This window comes from Zalophus californianus, chromosome 6 (assembly GCF_009762305.2).
Source record: "Zalophus californianus isolate mZalCal1 chromosome 6, mZalCal1.pri.v2, whole genome shotgun sequence".
In the NCBI taxonomy this organism is placed as follows: Eukaryota; Metazoa; Chordata; class Mammalia; order Carnivora; family Otariidae; genus Zalophus; species Zalophus californianus.
In genome coordinates, this window is record NC_045600.1 from 146185563 (window position 1) to 146204705 (window position 19143).

Consider the following 19143-nt stretch of genomic DNA (forward strand, 5'->3'; position numbering starts at 1 on the left):
ACGCTCAGGGGATTCTGAGAGCCAGCCAGAGTGGTCGGAACCAGGGAGTGGGGACAAGAGGGGCGGTCAGCGTGTGGGTCAGGACTGGGACTTTGTCCCCTCCCTGTGGACGGGAAGACCCGCTTACTGCTTTAAGCAAGGGCACAGTGTGATTGTGTGGCAGGTGGCCGCGAGGCTGTAGGTGGGCAGGGTACGTGGGGACACCATGGAGCAACCTCCACTGCCGGCCACACAGGAGGTGCTTGTCCCTTGGCCTGGGTGGTGGCCTTGGAGGTGGATGCGGGGAAGTGGGAGGGGGCGGCGCACGGGGGCCCCCGGGGCTCCAGCCCCTGTGCGGAGGTGGATGGTGGCCCACGGCAGCACTGCTTGTCTCCCCCATTCCTGACCTTGGGTCTCAAAGTGCAATTCGTCCCTGTTATCGGGGCCTACGGTGCCCTTTTGAAGTCTGTGTTTTGTCCATTCCAGTTGAATATTTATTTTTCTTGATGGAATCACTAGAAGCCAGCTCATAACTAGGCAGGACAGGCTCCTGCTATCTCCGCCTGCTGGGAACCCGACGCCTGCCCCGGTCGTGGGCTGACCTCTTTCTTGTTCTGAGGGAGCTCTCAGGGAGAAGCTAGCTTTCCCCGCCCCTTTCCCTGCACCTCGATGCACCTGCCGTCTTTGGGGTGGCCTTCTGTCCCCAGACTGAGTGGGGGGCTCCTGTGTAGCCACGGGGCCTCGGAGACATGTGCATACCTGCCCCATGGGCTAGCAGGGCAGTGGGGAGACTCCTGCCCCCGCCCCCTCTGTAGGCCCTGCCCAGGTCTCCTGCCTCGTGGGAGGGCTCTCTCCTGGGGTGCTGGTCTTGATGTCCCCGGGGCAGGAGGAGACTGCAGGGCTGTCCCAGCCCAAGACAGTAGGCAAACCAGGGCGCTGGGATGGGCTGAGAAGCCAGTATTTGAGCTGTGAGCAAGGGAAGCTGATCCCAAGCTGGTGCTCAGGAGCGGCCTGGGCCTGGGCAGGTGTCATGTGCAGACTGTGTTGTTGCTGGTTGGGGACGCGTGGACGCACTGAGTGTGCAGCCTGTGTGTGAATGTGGGTGTGCACACCTCTGGGTGGGCCAGAGGTGGCTGTCTACACCCTCCCTCCAGGGTGACAGCCCAACCCCATCTCTTGGGCAGGTGGCCGGCCTGTTTCACCACCCCAGTATCGGGAACCCTGTCCACATCACCATCGTGCGCCTGGTCCTGCTGGAGGATGAGGAGGTGAGAGGTTGCGTGGCCTCACGCTGCCCCGTCCCCTGAGCTGCCCCGTGTGGAAGGGCACCGCGAGCCTCCTTCCCCGGGCAGTGCCCCCTGAGCCCCTGAGCCCCTGGCCAGCCCTCTCTCCGCTCCCCCTGGGATGTACCTGCGGGAGGGGCGGTCAGACTGGAGCCGGACCAGGGCCCACAGGCTGGCTGTTCTCCTGCTGCCCCCCCCCCCCCAGGCCTCTGTGTCCTCTGTCCGTATGGGGGAGGATGGGGCCTGACCCTTCACGGCTCGGGGGAGGCATCAGTGGCTGCTCTGTCTGCCCCCAGGAAGACCTGAAGATCACACACCATGCAGACAACACTCTGAGGAGCTTCTGCAAGTGGCAGAAGAGCATCAACATGAAGGGAGATGCCCATCCACTGCACCACGACACTGCCATCCTGCTCACCAGGTGCCACCGGCGGTGGGGGGTGCAGGGCTGAGGCTGGGCTTGCTGCTCTGGAGCCTCAGGATGGGGGCTGGGGACGAGATTCCGTCAGCGCTTGGGGAGACCTTTCTATACGGAAATGATAAGGTTCTAGAACCGTCAGAGACAGCAGGGACACCATACACTTGTGCCATTTCCCCCGGTGCTCACGTCCGCACCCGCGCCCGTTCCCCCTGTGCTCACGTCCGCACCCGCGCCCGTTCCCCCGGTGCCCCATAGAGCACGAGCCCACAACCTGGACACGGACCCTGGTCCAGTCCAGACCCGCTCACACTTGCCCCGCTTTACCCCAGCTGGTATTCATGTGTGCATGTGCTTTACGTACTTTTATCACACGTGTGAGTTCCCATGTCCACCCCGCGGTCTGGACACGGGGCAGTTCGTTAGAAGGAGCCCCTGTGCCCGCATGGGACAGCCCAAGGCCGCCGCTTGGCCGCCAGCACCCCCCCGACCTCGGACAAGTGCAGGTCTATGGGAGGCAGTCGGTGGCCGTTCTCCCTCTGCCGGGCCGCAGCAGCGCCTTTCAGCATCCTCCCTGGGACAGGAGCCAAAGTGCTGCTCGAGGCTGCTCCCCAGACCTGAATGGGTGTCCCGTGTGCGTGAGGGCCCTGCCCCCGCGTGGCCGCGGTGCCAGTGGGCTGTCTGGGCGGGAGGGGACAGCCTCCCTCCTCGCTCGCTCACTCGCTCTGGGCTCAGGTGGGCCTGGCACCGGGCCAGTTCAGCCTGAGGCCCGCTTCTCTCTGCACGTGCAGGAAGGACCTGTGTGCGGCCATGAACCGGCCCTGCGAGACGCTGGGTCTGTCCCACGTGGCGGGCATGTGCCAGCCACACCGCAGCTGTAACATCAACGAGGACACGGGCCTGCCCCTGGCCTTCACCGTGGCCCACGAGCTTGGACACAGGTACTCCTGCCGCTCCACCAGCCCAGCTTCCCCACCCTGCTGGGGGCACCAGGTCCCAGCGAAGCGAGTCCACCCTGGTCTGGCCACACGCTGTCCCTGCACTGTCCCCACAGCCAGGCTGCTCTCCTGTCCAGTTGGGAGAGGCCCACCTCAGTCCCCCTGGGTCTGGTTGGGGAGAGTCTTATGTGAAGTGGGGTTGACACGGCCAGAAGGTCAGCACAGGTCTTGAGCGGTCCCTCCACCGTGCTCTCTGTGCTTGCATTTTGACTCTTGGTCCCGCCACACCTGTATTCCCGATTGCTCTGTGACCCCAGGCAAGTGCCCTGCCCTCTCTGGACCTTTGTTTGCTCCCTGTTGGTCGAGGGGGTTGGATTCAGTGATGCTCACGGCTCCCTCCAGCTGGCCTGCCTGCATGAGGCTCCAGACTGTTCGGCTGGCTGATGGGGCAGCACCTCAGCCCGCCAGGCTCCGATGAGGGTGGTCCACAGCCAGGTCTGCCACTCAGAGGTTTGGGGGGTCATGGTTTACGTGTTCTGGGCTCCTTGAGTGACAGCCACGCGTGCAGGGTCTCAAAGCTGCCCCGAATCTGACGTTCCCTGGCTGTGTCCCCTTGGCCAGTTCCTGAGCCTCTCTGAGCCCCACCCTGGCCAGTTCTGAGGATTGAGCAAGATGGGGTTTCTGCAAGGCCATAGCACAGCACCTGACACATTGTAAGTGCCAAGCAAATATGATTTTTCTCGTCTCCTTCCCAAGGATGGCATCTTGAGAACTTTTCTGTGATAGGGCGGCTCAGACACCCTTCACTCTGGTGCACAGCCTTGGCCGAGGACCCGTGTCAGACCGTGCTGGGTGCCAGGGAGGGAGCAGGGGCTGCTGGCCCCACCGTGCCCCCTGGCCGGCCCCTGCGGGTGCCCATGAGGCTCAGGCAGGTGTCCCGGGAGGAGGGCTCAGGGAGCACAGCGGTCCCACCCACATGTTAGGCCAGGGAGGCGGAGGCTCCCGGAGGGGTTGACCTCCCGGAGGCCACACAGTGGTTTGGTGGATTCATGCTGTGCAGGCCGGCGGGAAGGGCTGGGCTGGTGGCATCCCGCAGCTCACCCGCCCCTGCGGCCTGTGTTCTCACACAGCTTTGGCATTCAGCATGACGGAAGCGGCAATGACTGCGAGCCCATTGGGAAACGGCCTTTCATCATGTCTCCACAGCTCCTGTACGACACCGCCCCCCTCACCTGGTCCCGCTGCAGCCGCGAGTATATCACCAGGTTCCTGGAGTAAGCCCTGCCCCGGGTGGGAGGGGGGCTGCTGGAGTGGCATTCTGGTGCCAGATGGAGGGAAGCACAGAGGGCAGCAGGTGGAGCTTGGGGCCAGCAGGTGGAGCCGGGGGCCAGCAGGTGAAGCTGGGGGGGCCAGCAGGTGGATCTGGGGGCCAACAGGTGGAGCTGGGGGTCCAGCAGGTGAAGCTGGGGGTCCAGCAGGTAGAGCTGGGGGGGCCAGCAGGTGGATCTGGGGGCCAGCAAGTAGATCTGGGGGCTAGCAGGTAGAGGGAAGCATGGAAGGCAGCAGGTGAAGTTCGGGGCTAGCAGGTAGAGGGAAGCACAGAAGGTAGCAGGTGCAGCTGGGAGCGGGTCCCCCTGGGCTGGAAGGAGAGGCCATCTGAGCTGTGTCTCAGAGCCAGTAAGAGCTGACACGCAGAAGCGAGAGGATGAGTGGTGTTCCCATAGCGTAGCAGGGGCTGAGACACAAGGGAGCTGAGGGCTGTCGGGAAGGCGGGCACTGAGTGAGGCCTCAGGGATTATGGGTCCAGGAGGGGGATGCGAACCTTGGGTTTGGGATGGGAAGGAAGCCAGACAGGGCACAGGACTGGCCACATGGCCAGCAGAGTCCAGGGAAAACATGCCGTTGAAGGTACCAAAACTGAAGTTTTTCCTTTCTTTCACATCCTCTTAATTTGTTAGAGTGTTTTTTTTTTTAATTTTTTATTGTTATGTTAATCACCATATATTACATCATTTGTTTTGGTGTAGTGTTCCATGATTCATTGTTTGTGCATAACACCCAGTGCTCCATGCAGAATGTGCCCTCTTTAATACCCATCACCAGGCTAACCCATCCCCCCACCCCCCTCCCCTCTAGAACCCTCAGTTTGTTTTTCAGAGTCCATCGTCTCTTATGGTTCCTCTCCCCCTCCGATCTACTCCCCTTCGTTCTTCCTCTCCTGCTATCTTCTTCTTTTTCTTTTTTCTTAAAATATGTTGCGTTATTTTTTTCAGAAGTACAGATCTGTGATTCAACAGTCTTGCACAATTCACAGCGCTCACCATAGCACATACCCTCCCCAATGTCTATCACCCAGCCACCCCATCCCTCCCACCCCCCACCACTCCAGCAACCCTCAGTTTGTTTCCTGAGATTAAGAATTCCTCATATCAGTGAGGTCATGTGATACATGTCTTTCTCTGATTGACTTATTTCACTCAGCATAACACCCTCCAGTTCCATCCACGTCGTTGCAAATGGCAAGATTGTTAGAGTGTTTTTAATTTGCTATCTAATGTTCTAAGCAAAGAAAAGTTTAAATTATTAGCACACATGTTACCGTTGGCCTTTATCTTGCACAGCGCCCCTATAAATGCAAGTGTAAGAGCACTGAACTCCTATGTGAGTCACTGAAATGCCACAATGCGCATCTCATAGCTATTTACCAGAATAATGGAGACCTGCACAAGAGTAACTTGCTGGGATTTATTTCCCTTCTTCACATGTGTGCATTCTGCCAACGCTCCCCACCTTCGGCTTGCTAGCCAGTAAGCAAAGTCTGAAGGGAGAAGGGTCTGGGGGCTGGCCCACATCCCCTCCTGTCTCCTGTCCCGGTGTAGACTGGGGGCTTTCTAGGCCTGTCCTAACACTGGCCTGTGGGGTCATCCCGCTACCGATGTTAGAGGGGGTGCCTCTTTGTTTTGGTGGAGCACATCCTCAAGTAGCTTGCTGAGAAAAGGTGTGTGGAGGGGAGGGGCTTGCTTGTTCAAAAGCGGCTTTATTCTACCCTCACACCTGATTGGTAGTTGGATTTGATAATCAACTTCAAGCTGGAAGTCACTCTCCCTCAGCGTTTCAAAGGCTTTTTCCCATTGTCCTCTAGCTCTCCTAACATGGCCGCCGAGAAGTCCCATTCTAGTCTCATTCCCAGGCCTCTGTCTCTGGCCTCCTAAAACGTCTGGAAGCTTTTCTTCCTCTTTTTCTCTCTCTTTTGGTGACTGGAAATTTTGCGATCATGTGCCTTGATCTGTTTTTATTTTGGAGGGTAGTTGGTGGACGCTTTTCTTTTTTTGTTTTACTTTTAATTCCAGTATAGTTGGCATGCAGTGTAATATTAATTTCAGGTGTACAATTCAGTGATTCGACAGTTCCATACACCCCCTGGTGTTCATCACCTGTCTCCCCCGTCCCCCCTCCCCCCTCTGGTGACCAGCAGCGTCACGGGTGTCTGGTTTGCCTCTCTCTCTTTTTCCCCCGCTTTGTTCATCTGTTTTGTTTCTTAAATTCCACATATGAGTGAAGTTGTACGGTATTTGTCTTTCTCTGACTGACTTATTTTGTTGAGCGTAATACCCTCTAATCCCATCCATGTCATTGCAAATGGCAAGATTTCATTCTTTTTGATGTATGAGTAATATTCCATTGTATATACACCACATCTTTATTCATTCATCTATTGACGGGCTGCTTCCATATCTTGGCCATTGTGGATAATGCAATAAACATAGGGGTGCATGTACTCCTTCAAATTAGTATTTTTGTATGTTTTGGCTAAATACCTACTAGTGCATTTGCTGGATCATAGGGTAGCTCTATATTTAACTTTTTAAGGAACCTCCATACTATTTTCCAGAGTGGCTGCACCAGTTTGCATTCCCGTCAACAGTGCAATAGGGTTCCCCTTTCTCCACATCCTTGCCAACATCCATTGTTTCCTAACTTGTTAATTTTAGCCATTATGACAGGTATGAGATGATCTCTCATTGTAGTTGGGAATTGCATTTCCCTGATGATGAGTGTTGTTGAGCATCTTTTCATGTGTCCGTTGGCCATCTTGATGTCTTGTTTGGAGAAATGTTTGTTCCTGTCTTCTGCTCATTTTTAATTGGATTATTTGTTTTGGGTGTTGGGTTGTATCAGTTCTTTATGTATCTTGGATACTAACCCTTAATTGGATGTGTTGTTTGTAAATATCTTCTCCCATTCCATAGGTTGCCTTTTAGTTTTGTTGATTATTTCCTTCACGGTGCAGAAACTTTATATTTTGATGTAGTCCCAATACTTTATTATTTTTGCTTTTGTTTCCCTTACCTCAGGAGAGATATCTAGAAAAAAGTTGTTAGGGCCGATGTCAGAGAAATTACTGCCTATGTTCTCTTCTAGGATTTTTATGGTTTCATGTCTCATGTTTAGGTCCTTAATCCATTTTCAGTCTATTTTTGTGTGTGGTGTAAGAAAGTGGTCCAGTTTCAATCTTCTGCATGTGGCTGTCCCATTTTCCCAGCACCATTTATTAAAGATACTGTCTTTTTTCCATTGCATATTCTTACCTCCTTTGTCAAAGATTAATTGGCCATATAATTGTGGGTTTGTTTCTGGGCTTTTTGTCCTGTTCCATTGATCTATGTGTCTGTTTTTGTGCTGGAAACATAGTGTTTTGATTCCTACGGCTTTGTAGTATACCTTGAAGTCTAGAATTGTGATGCCTCCAGCTTTGCTTTTCTTTTTCAAGCTTGCTTTGGCTGTTTGGGGACTTTTGTGGTTCCATGCAGATTGTTTTTTCTAACTCTGTGAAAAATCCTGTTGGTGTTTTGATCGGGATTGCATTAAATCTGTAGATTGCTTTAGGTAGTATGGACATTTCAGTAATTTTTGTTCTTCTAATCCATGAGTATGGAGTGTTTTTCCATTTCTTTGTGTCATCTTCAATTTTCTTCATCAGTATTTTATAGTTTTCAGAGTGCAGATCTTGTTTCCTCTTTGGTTAAGTTTATTCCTAGGTACTTTATTATTTTTAGTACGACTGTAAATGGGATTGTTTTCTTAGTTTCTCTTTTGCTGCTTCACTATTAGTGTATAGAGATGCAATGGATTTCTGTATGTTGGGTTTATATCCTGAGATTTAGTTTTTTGGTGGAGTCTTGAGGGTTTTCTATATGTAGTATCACATCGTCTGCAAATAATGAAAGTTTTACTTCTTCCTTGCCTATATGGATGCCTTTTATTTATTTATTTTTTCTTGTCTGATTGCTGTGGCTAAGACTTTCAGTACTGTGTTTTGTAAAAGTGTCAAGAATGGACATTTTTGGGCGCCTGGGTGGCTCAGTTGGTTAAGTGACTGCCTTCGGCTCAGGTCATGATCCCGGAGTCCTGGGATCGAGTCCCGCATCGGGCTCCCTGCTCGGCATGGAGTCTGCTTCTCCCTCTGACCACACCCCCTCTTGTGCTCACTCTGTCTCTTTCTCTCAAATAAATAAATACAATAAAATCTTTAAAAAAATGGACACTTTTGTCTTCTTCCTGATCTTAGAGGAAAAGTTCTCAGTGTTTTTTCATTGAGTATGATGTTGCCTGTGGATTTTTCATATGTGGTATTATGTTGAGGCATCTTTTTTTTTTTTAAAGATTTTATTTATTTATTTGAGAGAGAGAGAATGAGAGAGAGAGAGCACAAGAGGGAAGAGGGTCAGAGGGAGAAGCAGACTCCCTGCTGAGCAGGGAGCCCGATGCGGGACTCGATCCCGGGACTCCAGGATCATGACCTGAGCCGAAGGCAGTTGCTTAACCAACTGAGCCACCCAGGCGCCCTGTGTTGAGGCATCTTCTGTCTAATCTGAATCAACCCTTTGTTGAGGGTTTTTACCATGAATGGATGTTGTGCTTTGTCAAATGGTTTTTCTGTATCTTTTGAAAGGATCATATGGTTTTTATCTTTTCTCTTATTCATATGATATATTGTATTGATTTTGTGAAACTTGTAACCCAGGAGTAAACCCCACTTGATTATGGTGAATGATTTTTTTTTTTAAAGGTTTTATTTATTTATTAGAGAGAATGAGATAGAGCATGAGAGGGGGGAGGGTCAGAGGGAGAAGCAGACTCCCTGCCGAGCAGGGAGCCCGACGCGGGACTCGATCCCGGGACTCCAGGATCATGACCTGAGCTGAAGGCAGTCACTTAACCAACTGAGCCACCCAGGCGCCCCGGTGAATGATTTTTTAAATGTATTGTTGGATCCAGATTGCTGGTATTTTATTGAGAATTTTTGCATCTATGTTCATGAGGGATATTGGCCTATAATTCTCTTTTTTAGTGGGGTCTTTGGTTTGGTATCAGGGTAATGCTGGCCTCATAGAATGAATTTGGAAGTTTCCTTCTTTTCTATTTTTTGGAATAGTTTGAGAAGAATAGGTGTTAACTCTTCTTTAAATGTTTGGCAGAATTCACCTGTGAAGTCATCTGATCCTGGACTTTTGTTTGTTGGGAGTTTTTGATTATTGATTCAGTTTCATTGCTGGTGATTGGTCTGTTTAAATTTTCTGTTACTTTCTGATTTCTTTCTGGGAAGTTATATATTTCTAGGAATTTATCCATCTCTTCCATGTTGTTCAATGTTTTGATATATAGTTTTTCATAATTATAATCCTTTGTATTTCTGTGGTATCAGTTATTTCTCATCTTTCATCTCTGATTTTGTTTGAGTCCTTTCTCTATTCTCTTTCTCTCTCTCTCATTGTTTTGATGAGTCCAGCTAAAGATTTATCAATTTTGTTGATCTTTTCAAAGAACTAGCTCCTGGTTTCATTGATCTGTTTTTTTAGTTTCTATTTTATTTCTGCTCTGATCATTATTCTTTCCTTCCTTCTGCTAGTTTGGGATTTTGTTTGTTCTTTTTCTGGCTCCTTCACATGTAAGGTGGTTAGGTTGTTGTCTCTTTGAGATTTTTTTCTTGCTTCTTTAGACCTGGTGGGTGCTTTTTCTCTAAAAACTCCTGTCCTTCCTGAACATGTTCTTGTGTTATTCAATGATTTATATTTTCTCCTTTTGAAACTCTCAACATTCAGCTATTCTCTCACATTCTTACTTTTTTTTTTTTAAGATTTTATTTCTTTATTTGACAGAGAGACACAGCGAGAGAGGGAACACAAGCAGGGGGAGTGGGAGAGGGAGAAGCAGGCTTCCCACAGAGCAGGGAGCCCGACGCGGGGCTCGATCCCAGGACCCTGGGATCATGACCTGAGCCAAAGGCAGACGCCTAATGACTGAGCCACCCAGGCGCCCCTGTATTTTTTTTTTTTACTGGCGTTTATCTCTGTTTTCTGGATGACATCCTTATGTTCACCCTTCTATTAAGTTTTTTCTACTATACTTTTAACTTCCTGAACTTCCTTATTCACTAAATACTTCTTTTTTATTATCACGTTTCCACAGTCGTGGTTTCTTCTCTTCTCTTCCTGAGGTTATTCCTTATATGGGTTAAACTTTTTTCTTCTCTCCCTGCAATATCTTTTTTTCCTTCATTTACTTTTATTTATATTTTAAGATTTTATTTGAGTGAGGGAGAGAGAGCATGAGCAGGTGGAGGGGCAGAGGCAGAGGGAGAAGCAGGCTCCCCGCTGAGCAGGGAGCCCGATGTGGGGTTCCATTCCAGGCCCCCGGGATCATGACCCAAGCTGGAGGCAAGATGCTTAACCGACTGGGCCAACCAGGGACCCGTTCAAGAGGTTTTTTGAGGATTATTATTTTTTAAAGATTTTTATTTAAGAGAGAGACAGTGAGAGAGAGAGCACAAGTGGGGGAGAGGGGCAGAGAGAGAGGGAGGAGCAGACTCCCCACTGAGTGGGGAGCCCTGATTTGTGGCTCGATCCCAGGACCCTGGGATTATGACCTGAGCCGAAGGCAGATGCTTAACTGACGGAGCCACCCAGGTGCCCCCTTTCCTTAATTTTAAAAAATATCTCATGTTAAAGGTTTTAAGCCAGTTCGGCTTCCTGTCATGCGCAGGAGGCAGCACCGGGATACCAGTTGGGAGGCCTGTGGATCAGGCAGGTTTTTTGGAGTCTGTGCCGAGGGACTGGCCGGGACCGGGCTGTGTCTTTGGACACACTATCTTCAGATACCAGCACCTAGGGTCCTGTCTGGACTGGTTCTGTTTCCCTGGAGATACTCTCTCATCTTGCCCTGGGCGGGAAGTCTGGCTGTGACATTCTGGCACCCAGGTGGGGAAGGGGCTTGGGGGCTTCCCACCCTCCCATGTGTAGACTTACATGTGTCCCCTTCTCTGTAGGTCCCTCCGTAGGTGTCCCTGGGCCAGGTCCCCTGGTTCACCCTCTTCGGAGAGTGACCCCTGGCTCTCCATAGGCAGGGAGGTGGCCATCACCTGGCCACACAGGGTTGGGGAGCAGAGGTGGGGTCTGATGTCTCCTGTTCTCCTGGTGTCCTGGCTTGCATGGCTTCCTGGGCCCTAAGCCTGAGCCTTTCTAGGGTTCTGCTTCTGGGTGGTTTCTCCCTGTAGCACTTGGCTTTTAGCTCTTACTGCCCCACCAGCCCAGCTACTAATTGACCATCTGCTTTCCAGCTTCTGGAATTGTGCTGACGTTTGTCATCTGTCCTCATCATGTCCCCCTTTCCCTGTGTCCTTGTTTATTCTTCTGCTGTCATCCTAGTGGGGTTCTGGGAGGGTGTGGAGCTCAGTCTGCCATGTTTTTCTAGAAGCCCCTCACTGTGGGTTTAAGTGGGGATAAGAGCATGTCCCCTGCGGGTGTGAGCGGGGACTCTGGCCTCTGACGGTGGAGGGACGGCTGGGGGGCGGAGGGCGGAGGCAGAGAGGAGTTGTGGGTGATGGTTAGGGCCTGGACTCTGGCCCCGGCTTTTGCCCGTGTTGGCAGACACGTTCCAGGGGGCTCCTGATGGGCCTGCCTCGCGGGTGGCTGTGAGTGTTCAGCCTATCGCCGACCACGTGGTTCGCATTCAGCGCTGAGTGCCTGTTATCACGACTTCCAAGCGGCAGATGAGATGGATCTGAACCAGCGCAGTAGCCTGGGCAAGTAGAGCAGGCCTGGAAAAATCCCAAGGGCGTGTCTCCTACCCCAGATGGGGTCAGAGAAGAAGGGAATGGGGGGGAAGATGAGCCACCCCCACAACACCCCCAGGGCCTGTTCCCAGCTGTCCTCACCCAGGGAGCCACCCAGCACCCTGCCTCCAGGACAGACAGACACACACACACACACACACACACACACACACACACACACACACAGTCACACACACCCAGCACCCTGCCTCCAGGACACACACACACACACAGTCACACACACACAGGTCACACACACAGTCTCTGTGCTCTTTCAGCCGCTGGAATGTAGGAGGGCCTTGGCTCGGGGCCTGGGGCGAGGGCGGGAAGATCAGTCCAGAGCCTGAGCCTGCCAGGGGCTTTGGGGGGGGGGGGCACTGAGAGGGGTTGCGTGAGGGCAAAGGCCAGAGAGAGGCCTGCAGCAGAGGGTGCTCTGGGGCCCAGGAAAGGGGGAAGGAGAGGGGGGCCTCAGGTGGGAGGCGGGGTGCCAGTCTGTCCTACAGCCCCTCACCCTCCATCTCCCTGCTGGGGGTAGGACGGGCTCCGCCCAAACAGGGTTGAGACAGAATGAGCAGGACGCAGAGACAGTGTCCAGTGGGGTCAGGTGTTTCCTGGGCTTGGGGGAAGCTCAGAGGCATGCACAGGCCACCTGGCTTTCCCTACGGGACCAGAGGCTCCTGGGCCCCTGCAGAGAGCTCTGGGTGGGGGTCAGCAGTGTGAGGAGCCTGGCGGAGAGCCGGGCCGGAGGAAGGAAGGGCTGCCTGTGGCTGCCCGTGTGACTTTCCCAAGGAGATGCTGCTTGGGACGCCTCCACAGCTTGGGATCCCTCGGGCAGCCTCAGCCTCTGGTGACAAGGTCCCCCAGGGAGCGGGAGGGAGGGCCCAAGGCCACCTGGCAGAGAGTAGAACGTGGGGTGCTGACTCCCCATCAGCACTTGGGCCTGGATATGGCCCTGATTCTGGTGGCGGGTCCTGCGCGGGTCCCCCAGTGCCTCCGACCTCTCACACACATATAGGATGGATCAGATAGGCTGGTGTCCCTCCAGCTGCCCGGCCCACAGGACATGACACATGGCAAGTTCCAGCCAGCTGACAAAGGCCAGAAGTGGCCCTGGGGCTGCTGGGGTGGCACGGAGGCCTGTCAGACCCGGAGCTGGAGGGGCCCCCAGCCTGGTCTGAGTCCGAGGGTGGGCGAGCCCTTCTAGCCCATGTCTTGAATTGCAGGAAAGAAGGAGCCCCAGGGCCAGGCTGACCCGGCCCCCCACGCTCCACCCCAGCTAACACTTTGCCCCACGGGCCAGGCCAGCGGTCAGAACGCGCCTTTCTCTCTGCCAGGGCTCAGCTGCCATGGTTTTGAACTTACGTTGGGGTGAAGTATTTGAGGTCAGGCTTATGGGTGGAGGGGAGGAGTCCTGCACTGGGGCCGCCCAGCAAGTGGGTATGCGTGGCCACGGGCTGCTTGGGCCTGGCATCAGATCCTGACCTCTAGTGCCTGGGTGTGACCCAGGGCGAGTGACGCTCTGCCTTGGGCCCTGCGTGTGTACGGAGAGGGGACGGGTGTTTGAGGAGCAACTGAGGACCTGGCCTATGATCACTCGGGGGCAGAGGGCTGGGTCCCATAGCTGCTTATTCGCCAACACACATTTTGGAGGGTCTGGTTTCCACTAGCATAGGCGGTCCAGGTGATTTGGGGAGAGGGGTCCCCAGGGCCCTCAGCAGGAGTCTCGTCTCAGAGGCTGTGTTCCCTGAGCTCTGGGTGGTGCTGGAGGCCTCAGGACGCCCCACAGATACCCACGCTGCCCTGGGCCCCACAGCTCCCCTCTGAAATTGGAACTCCAAGATCCCAGAGGCTGACCCCCCCCACTGGCCCATGTGCTGGCCTGCTCCCATCCTGTGGTGTCTCCTCTACGCCTCCCTGTCAGACCCCAGCACCCGTCGCCTCTGCCCTTCTGACCCTATCAGGACCCTCTACTCATCTGGCCCCCCCACCTGCTACCAGCCACCCTCAAGCACCCCAGACTGGAAAACCAGAGGGTTTCTGCCTCCCCCTACCCTGCCTGGCTGGGGTGTCCTTGCTGCCTGGGCCAACTACCCATCGCCCCCAGCCTCAGCTCTCTCCAGTTCCTGCTGCCCTGAGCAAGGTCCCCGGACACTTCTCTGACTCCTACAGGACAGCAGTGAGCCCTGGGCTGCTTGGTCAACATGTGGGACCTGGCCAGGGCAGTGGGGTGGACACGGGCCCCCCGAGGCAATAGCTGTGCACGAGGGGCCGGTGGAGAGACATGCGGGCAGTGGTGGGCCCGAGCGGGGCCTGGAATGCCCTCTGCCGGGCCCGGCCGCGTCCGTGCTCCCTGCACTGTCAGATCAGTCTAGGGAGGGCAGGCAGGGCTGTCTCTGGCCCTCCTGGGCTGTTGTCCCCCACAGAGACCCTAGATCGCAGCCCACGGTGGGGCCCACAGAGGCTGGCTGCTGTCTTGGCTGTGAGGTGATGCTCTCCAGATCCCTGAGTGAGGTGGTGCCGGCCCCAAGCAGGGGTGGAGGCTGCGGGAGCTCGGGGCAGGGCCAGGGACCGGCTGGGCTGTAGGGGAGCCTTCCGTCTCTGGGACAGTTTTTGCGGTAGAGTGTGCACAGCATTGCGGGGGGAGGGAGCGGCTTGTGCAGATGTGTGACCCTGGGGAGGGGTGTTGTTTGGCTGGCCAGAGTGCCTGGAGGTGAAGGGGGCAAGCGGGAGTGCCCCAAATGCTAGGTGGGGGGTGGGAGGGTGGGCTGCGGTCTTCCTACGGTTTTGGGCTCTGTGCCCTCCCCTCCCCTCTGAGGCCGCCCCTGTGGGTCTCTCAGGCTGCCCCCCTTGACCTGTCCCGTGCGGTCTCTGCAGCCGAGGGTGGGGCCTGTGCTTGGATGACTCTCCCAGCAAGGACGTCATCGACTTCCCCTCCGTGCCGCCCGGGGTCCTCTACGACGTGGGCCACCAGTGCCGCCTCCAGTATGGGGCCTACTCTGCTTTCTGTGACGACATGGACGTGAGTTTGGGGTGCGCGCGGGGCGGGGGGCCGCCTCCCCAGCCTGCAGTGCCCGCTGGCCTGGGCTCATCCCATACGTGGTGCCTGGAAGCCACCATGGCCTGGGGTATCCACTGTGGCCTGGGCGGCCAGAGACCCAGGTCCGGTTTCCGGGTGGACCCTTTGCCGACTGTGGCTCTGGGCGAGCCCCTCATCTCCCAGGGCCAGGTTATAAAAGGCCAAACAAAACCTACACTGCATGGAGCCGGGGGAGAGCGCCTGAAGGGAAGGCCATCCGTCGCCCTGTTACCGAGTCCCCAGGCTTGTGGGGGGGGGGGGGTGCCTTTCTAGGTAAGTGGGCGGGGCTGGGAGAAGTGTGGGTGGAGCTGGTCTGAGAGTGGGCGGGGCTGGGAGGGGTGTGGGTGGAGCCGGCCCTAGTGGGCGGGGCTGGGAGACATGTGGGCAGGGCTTGTAGGAATGGGCAGGGCTGGGAGAGGTGTGGGTGGAGCCGGTGTGAGTGGACAGGGCTGGGAGACGTGGGCAGGGCTTGTAAGAGTGGGCGGGGCTGAGGTGTGGGTGAGACTGGACACGCTCTGAGCCGCAGGCGCCAGGGCTGGGCACCCCCCCACCACATGGATGGGGGAAGATGGGAGGGGCCCGTTGGGAGTCCCATCTGCAACCCCCCCCACCCCCACCCCCCCCCAGAGGCCCCGGGGGGTGGGGGGGTGAGAGCGTGGCCCGTATCCTCCTTGCAGAATGTGTGCCACACTCTTTGGTGCTCCGTGGGGACCACCTGTCACTCCAAGCTGGACGCAGCTGTGGATGGTACCAGGTGTGGGGAGAGCAAGGTAGGGGCGCTGCAGCCCCTGCTGCATAGGTGGGTGGGTGGTGGGGAGAGGCCTGGCCCCTGTCGTGCCCGCGCTCCGGAGCTGCCTGGTTCGGACCGACTCAAGCGGCCCTCCGCGCATCTGGAGAGCGGACGTGGTGCAGCCGGCCTGTCTGCGGAAAGTCAGCAGCGGGGCTCTGTCTATTCCCTGCTCTGCTCCCCGGGGGGCCTGGGTCTTGGGTGGCTAGGAGGGGGCCTCCTGACTCCTCGGTGCCACAGGGGCAGGGATGACTGGTGGGACTGGGTGGCATTTCCACCCCCATCTGTCTTAGTGGTGTCTGAATGGGGAGTGCGTTCCTGTCGGCTTCCGGCCTGAGGCTGTGGACGGCGGCTGGTCCGGCTGGAGCGCCTGGTCTGTCTGTTCGCGGAGCTGTGGCGGGGGTGTGCGGAGCGCTGAGCGGCAGTGCACACAGCCCGTGTGAGTGTGCGTCTGGGGGCACCAGGGACGGGTGGGATTGGGCACCACCGTGGAACGTCTGGCTCTGTCCAGTGTCCCCATAGAGACCGTGCCCAGAGTATCCAGGGCCGCCTTGGGTCACTTGGAGGGGCATCCAGGAGGCAGGCAGAGTCCCCCGGGCTGGCCCCACTGCAGAGAGGGGAACAGCAAGGCCCAGCAGCTCAGGAACTGGCTAGAGGGAGGCAGGAGCTTAGACCCTGGACCTTAGGTGGATCAGGGTTCAAATTCCCTCTCCACCCCTCCTCCAGGTCTCAGTTTCCAGAGAAACCGTACTCTGGGGTGACTGCAGGGATCCCCCCCAGCAGAGCTAAAGCATGAAAACCCGCAACTAGTCAATGGAAAGGATTTAGTAAAGACTCACTTATTGGCATTGGATGCACCTGTGGGTCTGAGACGAGAGGGGACAGCTGTGTGGCCTGGGGCAAGTGACTTCAAATCTGGGCCTCAGTTTCCCCACCTAAAAAGGGTGATCTGAAGGTTCAGGAGATGCTGAGTCAGCGGTAGTGCAGACCGAGGGGTCCCTGGCACCTTCGGATGAGTCCTCTTCGTGAGGCTGCCTTGGCAGGTGCAGGACTCAGAGCCAGCGCCGTCTAGGGCCTGTGTTCGGCAGTCTGTGGCCTAGGCTGGGTTTTGCTGGCACCCTGGCCCATGTGAGGGTGGGGTTTAGGTGCTGTGCTTGCGGGTGCATCTCTCAGCCAGGCCGGGCTGGGGGGCTGCCACCAGGAACGAGGCTGCAGACATGTGGGGTCCTTGAGACCCTGGGTCTCCTGGGCCGGAGACAGGGCTGCCCCTTGGGCAGTGCCAGCCCCATCCCCGCAGGGCTCATCGCAGACTCCCAACAGCACTCTGCAGGGGCAGCCCCATCCCCGTTTTACAGGTGAGCAGACTGGAGCCCAGACAGGGCTGCACTGCAGGGTGAGGGCAGAGCCCGCTTCCTGCGGCCACCATCACCCGTAGGTCCTCACACACAGGGAGAGGGTCTGCGCCAGAGCCAAAGGGCGGGTGGGCGTTGGAGTCTCCGGTCCGAGGGTCTGCTCCTGGACCCAGGTACACAGTCGGCACTCACTGTGTACTCACTCAGCTCCACCCGGCTCTCCCTACAGGCCCAAGTACAAGGGCAAGTACTGTGTGGGCGAGCGGAGGCGTTTCCGCCTGTGCAACCTGCAGGCCTGCCCCCCCGGCCGCCCCTCCTTCCGCCACGTCCAGTGCAGCCACTTTGACGCCATGCTCTACAAGGGCCAGCTGCACACGTGGGTGCCCGTGGTCAATGACGGTGAGTCCTGTTGTTCTCGGGCCTCGGCAGCCCCCGGGGCAGGGCCTGGAGCTCAAGGTTACCCACCCTGGCCCGGGGCCCCCTGCTCCCCAGCATGCAGCCTGGCGCAGAGCCAGCGGCCCGGGGGCCTCCCTGACTGCCACCCTGCTTGTCCCTCACGGCTCCCCCGCTTGGGCCCCCAGTGAACCCCTGTGAGCTGCACTGCCGGCCCTCCAACGAGTACTTCGCTGAGAAGCTGCGGGACGCCGTGATTGATGGCACCCCCTGCTACCAGGGCCAGCCGGGCCACGACCTCTGCATCAACGGCATCTGCAAGGTGTGCCTGAGCCGGGCCGCCCCTGGGCCCCTCCCGGTTCCCCTCCGGCCCCCACCCCTCCCCAGGCTGTAGCCCGGGCTTCCTAGCTCTGCTGTCCCGTCAGCAGAGACCCCCACCCCTCCTGGCGCTGGAGCCCCTCATGGGCGGGCCTCACACCCCAGCCGCTGCCCCACGGACCTTCTCACCCCCTCCTTGCCCACTGTCCAAGCCCCTGAGCCACGGCCTGCAACTGCACAGCCCCCGCCAGGAATCCGGGGCCCAGGTGTGGCTCAGCGTCCTGCTGCATCCAGGACCCCAGGCCGCTGTTCCCTCTGTCCTGGAAAGGTGGGCCGGGCCTGCATCCGTGTTGCGGGGTTCAGCGAGGTCACTGCGGGGCCCCGCGGGGCTCTGGCTCTGGCCGGGTGCGTGTGTGTTTGCTGGCAACACATACTCTTATTTCTAGCACCAGCGGCGGTGTCTCCTCCCGGCTCGTGTCCCCAGCCACTCTCCCCCGCTTGCATCCCTGGGGTGTCGGGGAGCAGCAGGGAGGATCCCTTTTCTGGGAGAATCCTGTCCACCCTGGTGGGCGCCCCTGCCATGCCCATGCCCCTGCTTGCTGTCCCTCTTCACAAAACTTGCCCTCTCGTGCCTCACACACCCTTTAGCGTGGCTTTACGGCCAGACGGGCCGCCCCGACTCACACTGGGGAAGCACACTTGGAGAGGCAGAGGGGCTGCCTGAGGTCAGAGGGCATGCCTGGGGGGCAGGCCTGCAGCAAAGGCCCGCGGCCCGCCCGGAGCCCTCCCCTCCCTGCCTGGCAGACCCCGGCAGCTGGGGCCTGCCTCCTGTGTGTTCCAGAACGTGGGCTGTGACTTCGAGATCGACTCTGGGGCCGTCGAGGATCGCTGTGGCGTATGCCATGGCAACGGCTCTACCTGCCACACCGTGAGCGGGACCTTCGAGGAGTCTGAGGGCCTGGGTACGGGCAGGGGCCCCTGGCGGGGGGTGCTCTTAACTTGGTGTCCCCTCCTTGGCCCCCGGGGGTCCCGCCCAGGCTGCCCAGCCTGGTCCTGGCAAGTGTCGGGGCACATAGGCCCAGATGCGGAGACGTCTGCAGGGAGTGTCCTCCTGCCTGGGGACCTTGGGTTGGCCGATCAGGGGTAATTATGGGTGACCCCAGCCCTGGCAGTTGGCTACTCCCTTCTTGGGAGGCTTCAGAGACCTCCAGGTCCACTCCCACACCTGCGGGTCTGTTTTGCGTACATTGCTTGAGTGCCAACTGTGGGCTAGGTGAGGAGCTCACAGTCTGACGGGGGGCTGAGAGCACTGCGGAAGGAGGTCCTGACCTGGGGAAGTCCGGTGGCCGGTTAGCTGAATCACGAAAGACTCAGGAGAGGTGGGAGAGGCGTTGCGCTGGGTGGGAAGAGGTAGAGGTGCGTCTCTGTCCAGGCACCGTGAGGTGGGGCTGCCAGGACGCTCAGCCCCCAGAGCCCAGCTGGGCGAG

General features: G+C 57.0%; 1 protein-coding gene across 1 annotated transcript in view; it reads left to right on the forward strand.

Moving 5' to 3' along the window:
* The window catches only part of ADAMTS7 (ADAM metallopeptidase with thrombospondin type 1 motif 7), a 44309-nt gene that overhangs the window by 14543 nt on the left and 10623 nt on the right, over nucleotides 1-19143 (forward strand). The window contains exons 5-14 of the mRNA XM_035727841.1: nucleotides 1164-1247; nucleotides 1559-1683; nucleotides 2472-2621; nucleotides 3749-3892; nucleotides 14605-14749; nucleotides 15484-15576; nucleotides 15887-16032; nucleotides 17175-17344; nucleotides 17527-17660; nucleotides 18498-18618. Of these exons, the coding sequence (XP_035583734.1) occupies nucleotides 1164-1247; nucleotides 1559-1683; nucleotides 2472-2621; nucleotides 3749-3892; nucleotides 14605-14749; nucleotides 15484-15576; nucleotides 15887-16032; nucleotides 17175-17344; nucleotides 17527-17660; nucleotides 18498-18618 (1312 nt within the window). The remainder of the gene's footprint in view (nucleotides 1-1163; nucleotides 1248-1558; nucleotides 1684-2471; nucleotides 2622-3748; nucleotides 3893-14604; nucleotides 14750-15483; nucleotides 15577-15886; nucleotides 16033-17174; nucleotides 17345-17526; nucleotides 17661-18497; nucleotides 18619-19143) is intronic.